General features: G+C 39.9%; 1 protein-coding gene across 1 annotated transcript in view; it reads right to left on the bottom strand.

Annotated features, from left to right (window-relative positions):
- LOC142083383 (von Willebrand factor D and EGF domain-containing protein-like) overlaps positions 1 to 14,110 on the bottom strand; it is a 183,339-nt gene that overhangs the window by 21,635 nt on the left and 147,594 nt on the right. Inside the window, exons 24-25 of the mRNA XM_075152716.1 lie at positions 13,003 to 13,098; positions 11,321 to 11,416 (exon numbers count right to left, since the gene is read on the bottom strand). Of these exons, the coding sequence (XP_075008817.1) occupies positions 11,321 to 11,416; positions 13,003 to 13,098 (192 nt within the window). The remainder of the gene's footprint in view (positions 1 to 11,320; positions 11,417 to 13,002; positions 13,099 to 14,110) is intronic.

Here is a 14,110-nt window from a genome sequence, read left to right as displayed (position 1 = left end):
GTAGGTCCTGCTGGTGTAAGTAGCACCAGCGATGGGCACCTACAATTCCAGTGTCTTCCTTTGCCTGCCCTTCTTGCCATTGATTTACAGTAACAGTTCCCCTAAAACATACACAGTATTAAGTAAAATATCCCTGCTATGCAAAGCCAAAAGGGACTGGGGGAACAGTTAAACACTGGGCATGCTTTGCTGGACGGCACATACTAGAAGCCTCTGAGAGTAATCTCTTGTTTTAACAAACAGTCACAATATTAGCCAGCAATATCTGCTGATTAGTTTACAGTGATTAAAAGAAGCCAGACATTTCCTTCAGACTCCCACTGCTTCTGTGGATTAACAGACAAAAACTTTTCAAGTTGAACCTAAGCCACCTTTTGATGCAAGTACCCCATTACACCTTTTCTTACTAGAAGTAGATAATTAGTGAAAAGCTGGTAATTTTGTTGAAATAAGACAGTCTTCGTCACCACCCTCATAAAGTCAAAACAGAGGGAATATTAAATCAGGCTCCTAAAATCTTGGCAGAAACGGATCCTCTGCAACGTTTCAGGAATATGCCTTGCTGCAGCTGAACATCCATGTCCTTTCCTGACAATGAGACTGCACAGACTATTTCCTCCTGAATCAAAAATTACCTGTCATCACGTACCCTGAGCCCTGCTGCTGATGAGGAGACAGTGCGTCACGCTGCAGTGCTGATTAGAAGATGTAGTTTTCAAGACAACTATTCTTTTTTTTTTTTTTATGCCCTGTAGAAACCGAGAAAATTGACCTGCTTCTGGATGCATTCTGCCTTTGGGCTGAAGAGAGAAAATAGCCTTAAGCAGTAACATCTGCATGGGCCAGCTAAGGTAATGCATCAGGCTATAGCTTACTGACAAAGAACACAGAAATGCAGCCAAAAGAACACCTACTGGTAGATACATACTTCAATGTATCCTTTAAGTCACCATTCCTGTGCTGTCATTTACGTGTGATTCACAGGCACTGCTTTTCTTTCTGGCTGGGGTTAGTTTTGGACTGACTTCTCTGTGGGTCTAGTGCATATTTCGACTTGCTCTCTCTGTTGCTCTTTTGAGGAAGAGGAAGCTTGATCAGCTGCAGTTTGGGCTTTTGTATGTGTACATGTTGTTTTAATGTTTGTTTTCTCCTTTCTGCTTAGTGCTTATCCTGATTTGGTGCGACATTCTCAAAAACAAAGAGCTGTAGCTGGGCAGATACAACACAGTAAGGACACAGAGCATGGGACAGATTTAAAAATGAAGACCGACTGGTCTTGTCAGGAAAATACAGATGACAGAACTCAAGCTGAGAACAAAAATGAAACCAATAGATGTGAAAGCAGTGGGGTTTGTGTTAAAACTGGCACTTCTAGTCCTTTCCCAATGTTTATAGGTAATATACTTCACCTATTGATAAAACACAAAAACCGGGGAGAATGGCACAATCATGAGACTGCAGCCTTCAAATGTAGGGATGTTGCTGATCTTTTTCATAGGACAAGAACTGGAAGGTCAGGTCAGCAGTTTCACAAAATAGCACGGATCAATTGATTGACTGGAAAGAAGGTTCCCCATCCCTCTGGATGCATTATGCATCCCAGCAGCACTGCTCGAATGAAACATTATCCTGACTGCAGTAAGGAAACAATTGGTTGGATGCTTCTAAGCTCCAAATAAAGATTTGATCTTGCTGAATGATCTTTAATCTTTAAAAAAAAAAGTCACAAAATGGGTGTGTTCTGGCTAAAAAGGGTGTTTCTAACAAAGGGCACCATTGTTTGGATTCTACTGCCCTGACACTAGCAGAAACTAGTCGAGGTAAAAAATGTCATTCACCCCTTTAGAGGGTATAACTGATGCTCAACAGATCATTAGCGAGATGGATGTACCAATATATCTGCTGCTGTGAAGGTCCCAAATGCACATAGCTCTGAAAAACATGTTATGGATTCGGGACACTAGCAATTTCTAGTCCCCTTTTTTCTACTTCCAAGGGCAGTAAGGAACTAGTTTTGCCCATGCTTAGTTTTAGGCACGTATGTTGTTCCAGAGCTTGATTTTCTCTGAAATTCCTCATCTATGTTGATTTGGATTTGTAAATAAAGAAATAACTTTCTCTCCAAGCTCTGTCAGAGTAACCTCGGATGTGCGATCCACTGAATGTCAGTAATTATAGCCACAGATTAAATTTTAAGAAGGAACATTTGTCATGTAATAAAATTGTTTGCAATTTTTGTGCAAAGTTCTTCTAAAATTTGGATCCTTATCCGTATCAACCTACCCATCATTTTGAGGTTTGCTCATCCCTATTTCTCGCTTCATGTATCCCTGACAGAGATGCAAAGCACTTCTTCAATAAATTACCTTTCTGAATAGTAAAAATAATCTGGTAGAAACCTCTGAGGGATGCAGTGCGGGAGAACAAATTACTACAAGACACAGAGGGAGCTGTAAATGTAATTGTGATGGGTGTGGTGACAGTTTGCATTTATAATATATTCACTTTACCACATGGCTCTAGCAATATGAGTTAGTTTGCATGACCTAGCAACATTTCAGAAGAAAAAATGGTCTGAAAAATTGTAGATCATATAGATAGCAGTGCAATGCCAATGCTTTGCCTAACTGTGTCTGGTCTTCGTTCTGATGCGTACTTTGATATAACTATGGGGCCTTTTAGAGTTATTAAAGCAGGAAATAAATCTAATTTAGGTATTAGTTCAGGAAAAAGATGGGAAAAATAATGAATATTGGATGGCAAAACTACTGAGATGCTAGACTAAACTCTGAGTGTTGATGCATAAGGTACTACATTCCTGTTTGCTCTGTCATGTCACTCTCATCAGACAATAACATTTTCTATCAGTTAGAGAGGATCCTGATCTCTCCATCTGTACCTCCAAAAGATCCCCTGGTAGTATGTGGTGGACAAGACTCTTAAACCTCAGGAAGCTGTGGAAACCAATGAGGGGTTGTCACTCCAATACACTCCGAGAGGGGAGTGACACTTTCCTTGGACTGAAATATTTCTCCCTCTGGGTCTCCTGGTCTTCATTTTGCCTGTTGTCTCTTGTCAGGTGAAACTCACTCTAGAGATACATGGGATGATGTTTGGATAGCTGCAAAATGTTTCAGCATCTTTCAGAATGAAAGCCACTATAAACAAAACAAGCACATGCAGGTGCACATTTATATATTTGAGGAATATTCTGCTAGGAACTGTCAGATTTTGAGATCATTAGCAAAACCTTTTTCTCATTTACTGATTGGTTTTGGTCTGCAACACTATTAATTTGAAAAAGACTATAGCTATACTTCATTCTCATCTTTGCAACTTTTAGTGTATAATTAATGTGGGGAATTGTGAAGTATACTCTCAGCCCAGCTTATATTCTCATCTTGTTAAGGTCTTGCATTTGCTAACATTTTCTCTTCATTGAAGAATGCTCTGTGTTTTATTAGGTCAGTGAACCATTGCAGCGTGTGTATAAATTGTTCTGTTGAGCTGCTTTCTTGTCATGCCTGAATAAGAAGTGAAAGAGGATTCTCATATACATTGTTTTCCTCTGTTGATTGTTTTCGCAGCTTCTGCGCTTGCAGTATGACCTGCCGGTTAGGCACGTTTTCATTGCGCTGAGCAGGCTAAGCTGTCGCCTATGCTTGATGCAATTTGGTTTATTTTCATCTGTACAAAGGAAAAGGGAGATTCAGGCAGGGTAACCAAAGAGAACCGCAGTGGCCTGGGAGACGCAGTCTCAAGCCAAGAAGAAGACCAGCCGCAGGCCACTGTGGTCCAGCTGATAACCCAGCCGAAGAGTGAGGACCTCAGCTGGGACCCCGGTCAGGGGGTTCGGAAGAGGACTGCTGTCTGCATTGGCACTGCACTAATCTGTTAGTCATCCTGTTATTATCTGTTTTAGAAAGTAAGCTAAAGCTTACTTGGGAATCGAAACTGGAGAGGATTGTCTTGCCAATGTCTTTTTGTGGATAAACAAACAACGTTAATCTCCAGAATTGTCCATCCTCTGGGCTTTTCAAGTGGTAGATCCCATGCCCCTTTTTTAAGAGACATTTTTAAAGTATTTTAATCAAAAATAGACCCCCAAAAGTATTGTTTCTTAAATCAATTAGTGGAAAAAAACACTTATCCTCACACAGAAGCCCACTACAAAGAGAAATGCAGTAATTCAGGAATCCCTGCTCTTTTACTTTAAGTATGCATTTACATAGAGCAGCAGATCTGACACGTTTCTTTAGTGCCCTTAAGGTACAAGTAAAGAAATAGTGGCTCAAAACCTAGATTTTCTACTCTAGTAAAATTCATGCTGTAGTCTGTGAATGTTTTGCTTATGGAATGAATAAAAATTTAATACAATTTTTGGGCTTATTTAGGGTATATATTCAGTTCTTACCCAGATACATTCTTGTTCTCTTCCTGCAAATTAAATTTAGACAACTGCATGTGCTCAAAACCCCTATTAAAATAAATGCATCAGCTACATATATATGAACAAAATGTAGCTTCTAAGAAAGTCCAACTAATGTTTGTATCACAAATCCTTACTAAGAGTGAGCAGAGAGGAGCACTGCTCTGAGAGCAGACTGCAAACCAGGTTGTACCTTGAGTCACTGTCTCCCGTTTGGCTCTCTCCCTTTCTCTGGGAAGTCAGAGCTCTCCCTGTTCCCCCCAGGTAAGATGCATGGATCATGTTGTGTTCAGCTAAATGGGAAAGACAGTAGTAGCCCTGATTTTTTTTTCTTCGTTTTCTGTTGTATTTCCTGCCCAAGGAAGGAAGATGACATCTAATATGCTGGAAAATGGCTGGAAAATCAAGTAAGAACTGAGACCAGTGTTTCCTTTTCCTGTGTCTCCAGACTGTGCACCAACTAGTCAAAAAGCCAACCTACCAATCTTTCTGCTTCTGTTGCAAAACTAATGCTTTTAGCAGTAAGTTACAACTCTCTCTGCTGTGAGCAGCTGTTTATTTATTTCCAAACACCCACTGTCCGAGGATATTTGCCATCCAGAAATCTTAGACAAATAGTTGTTGCTTATGAGCACATTCTTGACATACCAAAAGCAAGTCTAATGCAAATGATTACTCCATCCATTTAGATGAGATACGTGGATTGTTCCCTGCGCAGTTGTGTGGGAGGGTATGCTAGACCTCTGGTTTTTAGAGGTCGATTTTAGATGGCTTGAGTCAAGCTGCCTCCTTAGTGCAGGTATTCCCGAGAATATATCACCCGCTGTCAAGATGATAACTCAGTGGAAGTCTAATTTGTTGAGCAGTAAAACTTCCTGCTTATGCAGCTGGCAAGACAGTAATCTACAGAAACATTACATGGGAAGGCTGGAATATGGGAAATCAGTGACTTTCACAATATGACATTGCTTAGCAAAAAGCTGCCTTTGAAACCCAGTGTTCACATTTCCAATTAGTTTGCCTCTAGCTCTCATGCAAGTAAAGCCCTCCTGGTACCAGGAAGGAAAAAGAGAGGGGGAGGGAAGAGGAGCGAGCAGAGCTGGAAGAATGAGCGTGAGTTATATTGTGCACTGTGTATTGACTATAAATCCTGCCTGCAGGAATTACTGAAATGGAGAAATAGTTATCTACTAACTTTGAGATCAAATCTGCAAAGTCCCAATGTCAGTGTAATGATTTATGTGATACAAAGTCGGCAGGATTCAAAGTCTGACGCGATAAAATAGATGCATGCAGAAATACGGTCTCTGTTTTAAACCGTATGTAAACTCCAGCTAGCTGGCTGCAAGACAAGTGGCAAGAAGGTACACTGCCGTACGAGAGGCCGAGGTCAGGCTGCAGATGTGCTTGGTATTCTGGAGAAGGGAGGAGGAGGATGTTCAGCACTGTTCTCCTGTGACCTTTGCTTGCTGATGAGCTCCAGAGGGAGCTGTGGCTTGCCTTTTTGCTGGGATGAACTCACTAGAAGCAGATAGCAACGGAGAAGGAATAAACGTGTGGTCCCATGAGTTCCTCTTTTTCTCCCCTTTTCTTCACTCCAATCCTTCACAAGAAAACTCAGCTTTTATTAGCTTTCCTTTTTCAAGAGTTGTTTCTAAAGCAATCCTATGAAAATACATCTAGTAAATAAATGAAATCTAACCTATTTTCTTTGTTTATAATTTTTGTAAGGATGTAGTAGAAATCAATGTGAACACTGCTTTAAAGCCTCGTGAACAGGAGTGATATTCCAGGATTGTTACAGCTGTGCATTTCTTCAAAATGTAATTTAAAACCACACACAAATAACTTTTCTTAGTATTAATACCAAGTATGTTCGTTTGATGCAAAGTCGATCCAGAAATATATTTTATTTTGAGGTACTGCCAGCATTTGCCTCTTTCCACTCAACAAGACTGATTATACTGAAAACAATGCGTAGCAAGCGAGGATACAAGGTAGTACAATTGCTGAGGCATAACCATACATTTCACTGTCAGCTCTGACACCCGCTCCTCCTGGGTGTGGGTGTCTGGTTTGCATGATCACCAGGCAGTTATTTATCAGTAAACACACCAGGCAAAGCCTTATATTTCAGCTGGCAGCCAATCAGACCTGGTTGATTTACACGTTTTTTTAAGACGATGTTTATTTACATACAAAACAAACACAAACTTTCAGGCTGAATGCCTTTCTCCTTATATTAAAGAAGCAAAGAAGAGTAAGCCCGAATGGCAAAGGCATGGTGCTGCCACTCCGTCCTGCACATTTATAGCTGTCAGGCAGAGAGTATTAGAAATGCCAAACTGTACAGACAGGGATGGAAGTGAAAATCCTAAGGCATGTTGCCACATATTTAAAATAAACCAGTAGCGTATTTGGGCTCAATTTAGAAATAACCTGTCTTTGGCTGCCATGGCTTTTAGTTTTAATTATCTCCTTCAGTTGAGAATCTGAAGCTGCCGAAAGCAAACAGAAGTGAGATATTAGGAAGGAAAGAGAAATGTCTAAAAGCAGTGGAAACAATGCCAAAATATCCAAGGGGTAACTGACCAAAAAACTGACTGGACTTATTTTTATCTTTGCCTCTAAACACTGTTCTTACCTAAAAAAACTTCATAAAACTGGTAATATGATAAATATGCAATTGGTTTAGAGTATGTGAATTCTTTATTCTGTTATTTCAATTATGGATATTAAGTGTCTTTTTTGATATTTGTTAAGATGAAAGAAGTACTTATGAGCATTAATTACTGGAGAAACAGACACCCACAACTATTATTATTCTTATTTTGTTGACTCATCACAAGGACAAATGTCTGTCCCACTTGACTGGCTGCTACTTACATCTGAATCATAGAATCATAGAATCATAGAATCGTTTAGGTTGGAAAAGACCTTTAAGATCATTGAGTCCAACCATTAACCTAGCACTGCCAAGTCCACCATTAAACCATGTCCCTAAGCACCACATCTACCCGTCTTTTAAATACCTCCAGGGATGGTGACTCAACCACTTCCCTGGGCAGCCTGTTCCAGTGCTTGACAACCCTTTGGGGAAGACATTTTTCCTAATATCCAATCTAAACCTCCCCTGGCGCAACTTGAGGCCGTTTCCTCTCGTCCTATCGCTTGTTACTTGGCAGAAGAGACCAACCCCCACCTCGCTACAACCTCCTTTCAGGTAGTTGTAGAGCGCCATGAGGTCTCCCCTCAGCCTCCTCTTCTCCAGGCTAAACAACCCCAGTTCCCTCAGCCGCTCCCCATCAGACTTGTGCTCCAGGCCCTTCACCAGCTTCGTTGCCCTTCTCTGGACACGCTCCAGCACCTCCATGTCCTTCTTGTAGTGAGGGGCCCAGAACTGAACACAGGATTCGAGGTGCAGCCTCACCAGTGCCGAGTACAGGGGCACGATCACCTCCCTACTCCTGCTGGCCACACTATTTCTGATACAAAGTTTCTGAGTTGCAAAACACTTGGATTCACACATTAGGAACAACCCTAATGTGCAAATTACCTCCAGGATGGGCATCCAAATGCTTCTGGCTTCCTGACTTCACGTAGCTCCATCAAAGGGGTCATCCAGAAGTGTTATGGTGCCATGAGCCTGGAAACTGCAGCGGCCCTACTGTAATCAGGGCTGTGCATGGCAGGGAATTTTCCCCTTGCTCTAACTCCATGTTGGAGCATATTAAAGCTGAAATCTAAGGGTTTACTGATGCAATTCATATCATTATTAGCAGGTTTCAGAGATAAGTGTGCAAAAACTGTGTACTGCTGTGTATAAACAATAACGAAATTGAAAAGACTGCCAATTTCAAGCATTCACTGCAGGTTCAGAAGGTAATATTTTTGTTCAGATGACTGTTTCTGAAAAGACTATTTCTCGGGTTTTATGGTTTATGGGAAATTTCCCAAACCCCCAAATATTTTCCCAAACTAAATATCAAGAATGTGAGGCTGCTCTGCATGTAATACATGGGTGGGAAACTTCTTCAGACTTGTCTTTCTTAGTCTTAAGTTTACTCACTCTATCTTGATAGGTTTTATTAGGCAGGTAATAAATCTGCCCAAAATTTCTAAGATTAGAGACTCAGTGTAAGTGCATAGCAAAGCTGATTTGCTGTCAGAGGTTTTTGAAACTGTATTAGAAGTGTAAAAGGACTTAAGGATACTGCAAACTCATATTCAGAGAGCAAAGAACAAGTAAAATAATGATAAAATCCCTCACAAGGAATTGTTTTTCTCATTTTGGCTAAGCCAGCTGTGCATTTATCAGCGTGGGGTAACCTGACTGCGATGGGTTAGACGCCACTGAGCTACGATTTGGCCACACGTTCACCTCTGGCAGTTCTTCTGAAAATGTCGTACATGGGCCTGGTGATTTGCAAATGGGAGCTGCTGCAGTATTAAACACCGAGTAAACTTTGTTTCTAATTACAGTTTTGCTATTGTCATATATGTATTTCTTTTCCTTACTCTTTGTGTAAGGATATTACAACTCTGTGTGCAATTACTATGACAAGTCATACATCCAGAATAAAACCATAAAAGTCTCACCCAGGGCACAGCTGAGTTACATGAGGTCCTTAAAGGCAAACAGAAAAGATGCTCAAATCCAGAGAAAACCCTCTCTGTAAAGTAGAAATCTACTGTTTTTTTTTCTGATTCCTTCCTTGCGGTACCCTTCCCAGGAAGGTTAGCAAAAGCACTGCAAGGATCGTCTCCCAGCCGGGTTTCTGGGCATTCAGGCACACAGCTCATGGGGCTGGTCTCACCTCTACAGAGTCAGTGGGCCAAGCGGCTGCAGGATTATCAAAATCTATTTGATCACTGTATAAGTATATATATACACTGCTAGTGATACTGCAAATGAGACAGAATGAGCTACATGACATATTAGCTCTTTCTGGAATGTAAAATGGATATTGTGGTACTTTTAATATGTTTTATTTAAGAAAAAATGTTTGGGTAGTGGAACTTCATTCTAGGAATTTATTTTCCACTTTTTCATCTGTCTGTGTGTAAATAAGTTAGCAACACATGTTCATATATATACTCCTAGCCTTTAAGTGTATGCCAAGAACATCAGCTGATTCACTAATCAAGACAATACCTGACTGAAAATATGATATAAAATCATACCTAAAAAAAGGTATGAAATGCCTTTGGCATTTGAACTCCGAGCTGTATGGGACAGAGCGCAGCCTCCAACTGATGGGAGCACTAGTTTTCTCCGTTTTGTTTGTGGGGGAAAGTTTGTGGAGGTCAGCTGAGACTTATTTCTGCTGTGTGCCCTGCAGTCCTTTGCTCCAGAGGAGCAGAGAAATCTGGATCCTCTGGCAGAGGAGAGAGAAGCTATTTTACATGACAACAACGATAAGACACACTGCTCTAATAGCAATGGCTTGCTATGAAGAACTTGTGAATAAACTATTTCTTTCTATGGATCATGATACTTGTCCCATGCGCCGTTGATTGTAAGCAAGAAAAAAGAAACATTACTCAACATTTTTTACCTATGAACAGTCAGTGGCCAGTAAGAGTAGGCAAATAGTAGCATTTGCCTTCTACTTAATCATGTTTCTCTTCATTCATCACAGACACAGGTTCTTTCTTTAAGTTTTTATAACACTAAGCTAAATAAAACATATATATACTGGTTATTGAAGTAGAATGGAGGCTGAGATTGGACAGAACAAAAATATTTTCATCATATCAAAAAGCTTTTTTCTGCAAAAGATTATACCAAGATGGGCAACAAAACCTCATAAACTTTTTGAAAGTGGAAAGAAACATGCTGTGGGTTGGTAGTAGCAGTCGGAGCATTTAGGGGAGTGCTTTGCTAGACTGCAATCATGATCATCTCTTTTTCCTTTGATCTGTCTGGAGATGTGGTAGTATGTTTAAAGCTGGAAACAGCACTTTTCTAATGTTCTCTAACCTTAAAAACAAGATGCCAAACATAAGGTTTTTTCCCTCCTTTCTTCCCTCCAGCTTGTTCCTGCTAGAGCAGACTATTCAATTGTGTACTTTGCAGCCAGGCAGAACTGTGCATTGTGATTCTCCCTGCTGAAGGAGGGAAGAGCTGTAGTATGGGGATTGAGAAGGCTTTTGTTGCTGGAAGGAATTTTTTACTAGCTTTTTTTCTCTGTGTGTGAGAGACATAAAGTGCTCTGGAAATGTACAGATTCTTCGTTGCCAAGAATGGTTGTTTTCACAGCTCCCCTTTTGCCAATTTCAAACTGGTTAAGAAATAATAAAAAAATAAAAAAAGTTTTCACCTACATATCCTAAACTCCCTGGGTGTCAGATATTGTTGAGCAATAGAGTCTGTAAAAGTGCCAAAATAACCTATTTCCCCAGAAGAATAGAAGAATCGAATATGAATACCAATGCTAAGGTGAAGAGGGAGTTTTCAGTGAAAAGAACAAAGGCAAGGGTGAAGTGTTATTAACCAACTGTCTTAATTAAGCTAGAAGTATGATGTTCTAGTATTTTTAAGGATCTCAGTCAGCTGCTCTGCCTTTGGCTTTTATTTTTTCCCCATAAAAATCTTTAATGCAAAATAATTAATTCATCTCCAAATACGAGTGTTATTTATTCTGAATGCATGAAATATTTAGAGAGGATTTTAGCAAAATGTTCTACTCCCAACATTGATTTGACTTAATGTTATTCTAATTAACAGGTTGATTTTAGACATAATGTAGTGCTATATGTGCTCTGATAGAAATATAGGAGGTCACGGCATAAATCCAAACTAAATATTCTGTTGAATGTGCACAGAAGGGAGAAAAATTGTTTATGAGTCAGAGAACATTGGAAAGCAAAGGGAAATTTGTAACTTACTTTTCTGACACCTTCTTCCAGTGTAGCCCTCGGTGCAGGAGCACACATTGGTTCGAACACAGTGACCACCGTTCTTACAAGGGGGAATGCAAACAGCTAGTGAAAGGAAAGCAAAAGTTTTGTGTACTGAAATCACACAGGGGATCAATGTTGCCTAAATATAGGCTCCTTATTTAGGTGCCTGTATTGGGAGACCAGTCTGCAGAGGCTTTTTTCTTTAGTCAGAGTAGAGAAGGTGTCTCTCCAAAGGGTGACTTGGGCAGGTGCCTAGCTGGAGATCCTGATTCTCTCTTGTTTGTGGAAAGAATGTGGGACATGACTCCTAGCACCTAAGGGTCTCTTTTAGATACCTGCAGTTAAGTGGTCGGAATATTCCTGAGAATCTCGTAGGTTTTTAACTCTCTAGCTAAAGGGCTTCTTCAAGGGCTTCTGCCCTTGAACTATAGATCAGTGTTTGATATTTGCTAACTTGGTTTTGGTGCTATTTCTTCCCCCCTTCTCAGTGAAGCAGAAGGAAGGGCTTTGCTTTTCTTCAGCTTCTATCCACTATCTCCCCATATCACTTCCATATCCCACAAATGTGGATATTTATTTTCAAGTTTTAGTTCTGTCTAAATCATAACACTTAAGGATAAAAATTCCAAACCACTTAGATGTTGAAAATCACCTTCCATGTTGAACCTCAAGAGAAAGATCATCAAATTAGAGAGTCTGTATCATTTTCACTCTCTCCTTCACCCCCAACATCACAAAAACAAAGAGCTTCCAGCGAGCTCCATTTGCAGTTAGATTTTTGTGCGTGAAACATTCATTTGCAAAAATATGCATTGGGATTGCATTCATCTAGGAACTCCAGGGAAACAAAAGAGAGAGAGAAAGAGAAAAGAACTTTTAATATTGAAATAGTTCAGTTTTGCTAATAAGAATGTATTTATATTCCCAGATTCAGGAGGGGTTATTAGAGCCATGCTCAAAAAAATGAAAAGCAAATGGTAAAGCACAGGGATCCTCCAGCTATTTGAGCCCCAGACATGTTTCTCTCATGTCTATTCTGCCTGGGCTAACAGGTAAAGTGTTCATTAATTTGACTTCTGCAGCATAAGTGAATTGAGCAACAAGCCCAAGGTACTGTTAGCCTCAGTTTAGAGCTCTCCCCTTTAGGACAGGGATTCAAAATCAGGTTCTGCTCTATGTCAGGCAGAATGATATTTGATCAGGTCTTTGAGCAGGGATCTGAAGAAGTCCTATACAAGTCCCATCCACTACACTCTAGGATGGTCAAATAGGTGATATTGTGAGCCCCATTTGAAGATAAATTATCATCGGCTCTGAAACACAGTGTAGTACACACTATAGACTACGCAAAATGAACAAAATAGAACCATGCTTTAACGTTTAATTGAATAGTTGCTAATTAGTGATATCACTGACTTCAGATAGTTTTAGATTAATTGTTTAGTTATCATTAATGCCATCAGAAATAAGTGCTTACTCCTTCACAATATCATTAAGAACAATATAATGCGGATTTACGACAGACTATAACATCACAGGAGCACACAGGGAGTTATGACAAGGAAAATCTCTGGATATACTTCATGTGGGGGCAGATAATGATATAGGCTGCTGTTTATATTTTAAGCCTGGATCCTTTATCAAGATGATAAGTAGAACTTTCTTACCTCTCTGGCACTGTGGCCCGTAGAAACCGTGAGGACATGTACACAAATTTGGCCGTACACAGACTCCTCCATTCAAGCACACAGGATTGCACACAGCTGTATGTGAATACAAGATACCCATATAAATCTCTTACAGTTTTGAATTTTTTGGAGTAGGCTGTCTTTTGCTGCTGCACATGTCATTAGAATAAACATTTCTAGTAATATTGTAATAAATTTCACACAGTCCTTGCTGGTCAGTTGTGCTGTGGCATTTAGTCATTGTCGACACAGTGGGAGCATTTCAGTGGTGTTTTAGCATAGCTTGAGGGATGAAATAAAATATAATTTAATAGTTTATTTCTGATGTCTTTGATTTGCATAGTTCATTTGCTTCTACTCTAGTATCCCCACCAAACACGATCCCAAGGTAGCAAAATGTAGTCACATTGCATACAGCCTGAGTAACCTGGAGATGAGATATTAACCATTTGCTGCTTTGTCTGAGTTCAGCAGAGCATCGTGGCATTTCCGTGAAGTTGAATAGGTATGCACCGCAAAACCTCCGTTTGTTCTGCCTCCTTTAAACGCCAGTTCCCACGACATACTGGCTCATGCCTCACCAGCAAAGCCACTGGCTGAGCTCCCTTTGCCTCTTTGTTTATCTGTTACTACTGTAGATGATATAACAGGCATCAGGAATTAAAAGCTGTCTTGCATATTTCTATGTGGCAAGTACCTGACTGTTGAAAAAAAAGGTATTAGAATTGCAAATTCGTTTAGTTGGGAAGTCACTGTGTGAAGAACAAGGAATCTGATAAAGTTTTCATTGTAAAGCAGAGTGACACACTAAAACAGTCTTTTTCCTTCTATTCCCTTTGTCTTTCAGTATCTTATAGAATAGCCCATTAAATAAATTAAACACATTTAAGCTTCAATAAATTAAGGGTCACTAAAATGTTTCAGATGAACTAAAGGAGAAATAAAACGTCAATTTGGAAAGAGAAAAAAGTGAAATTGTAGTCTAGATGAGAGGCTTTTCTGACTAAGCAGCAATCACTTATGAAATCAAAATAGACTTCATTCATTGCTAATAGTGAATTTGGATTAGTTGCCTCATTGTCCTAGC

The sequence above is a fragment of the Calonectris borealis genome, chromosome 6, assembly GCF_964195595.1.
Source record: "Calonectris borealis chromosome 6, bCalBor7.hap1.2, whole genome shotgun sequence".
Taxonomy (NCBI): domain Eukaryota; kingdom Metazoa; phylum Chordata; class Aves; order Procellariiformes; family Procellariidae; genus Calonectris; species Calonectris borealis.
Note: the sequence above shows the minus strand (reverse complement) of the source record. Positions and strands in the feature narration are given on the sequence as shown.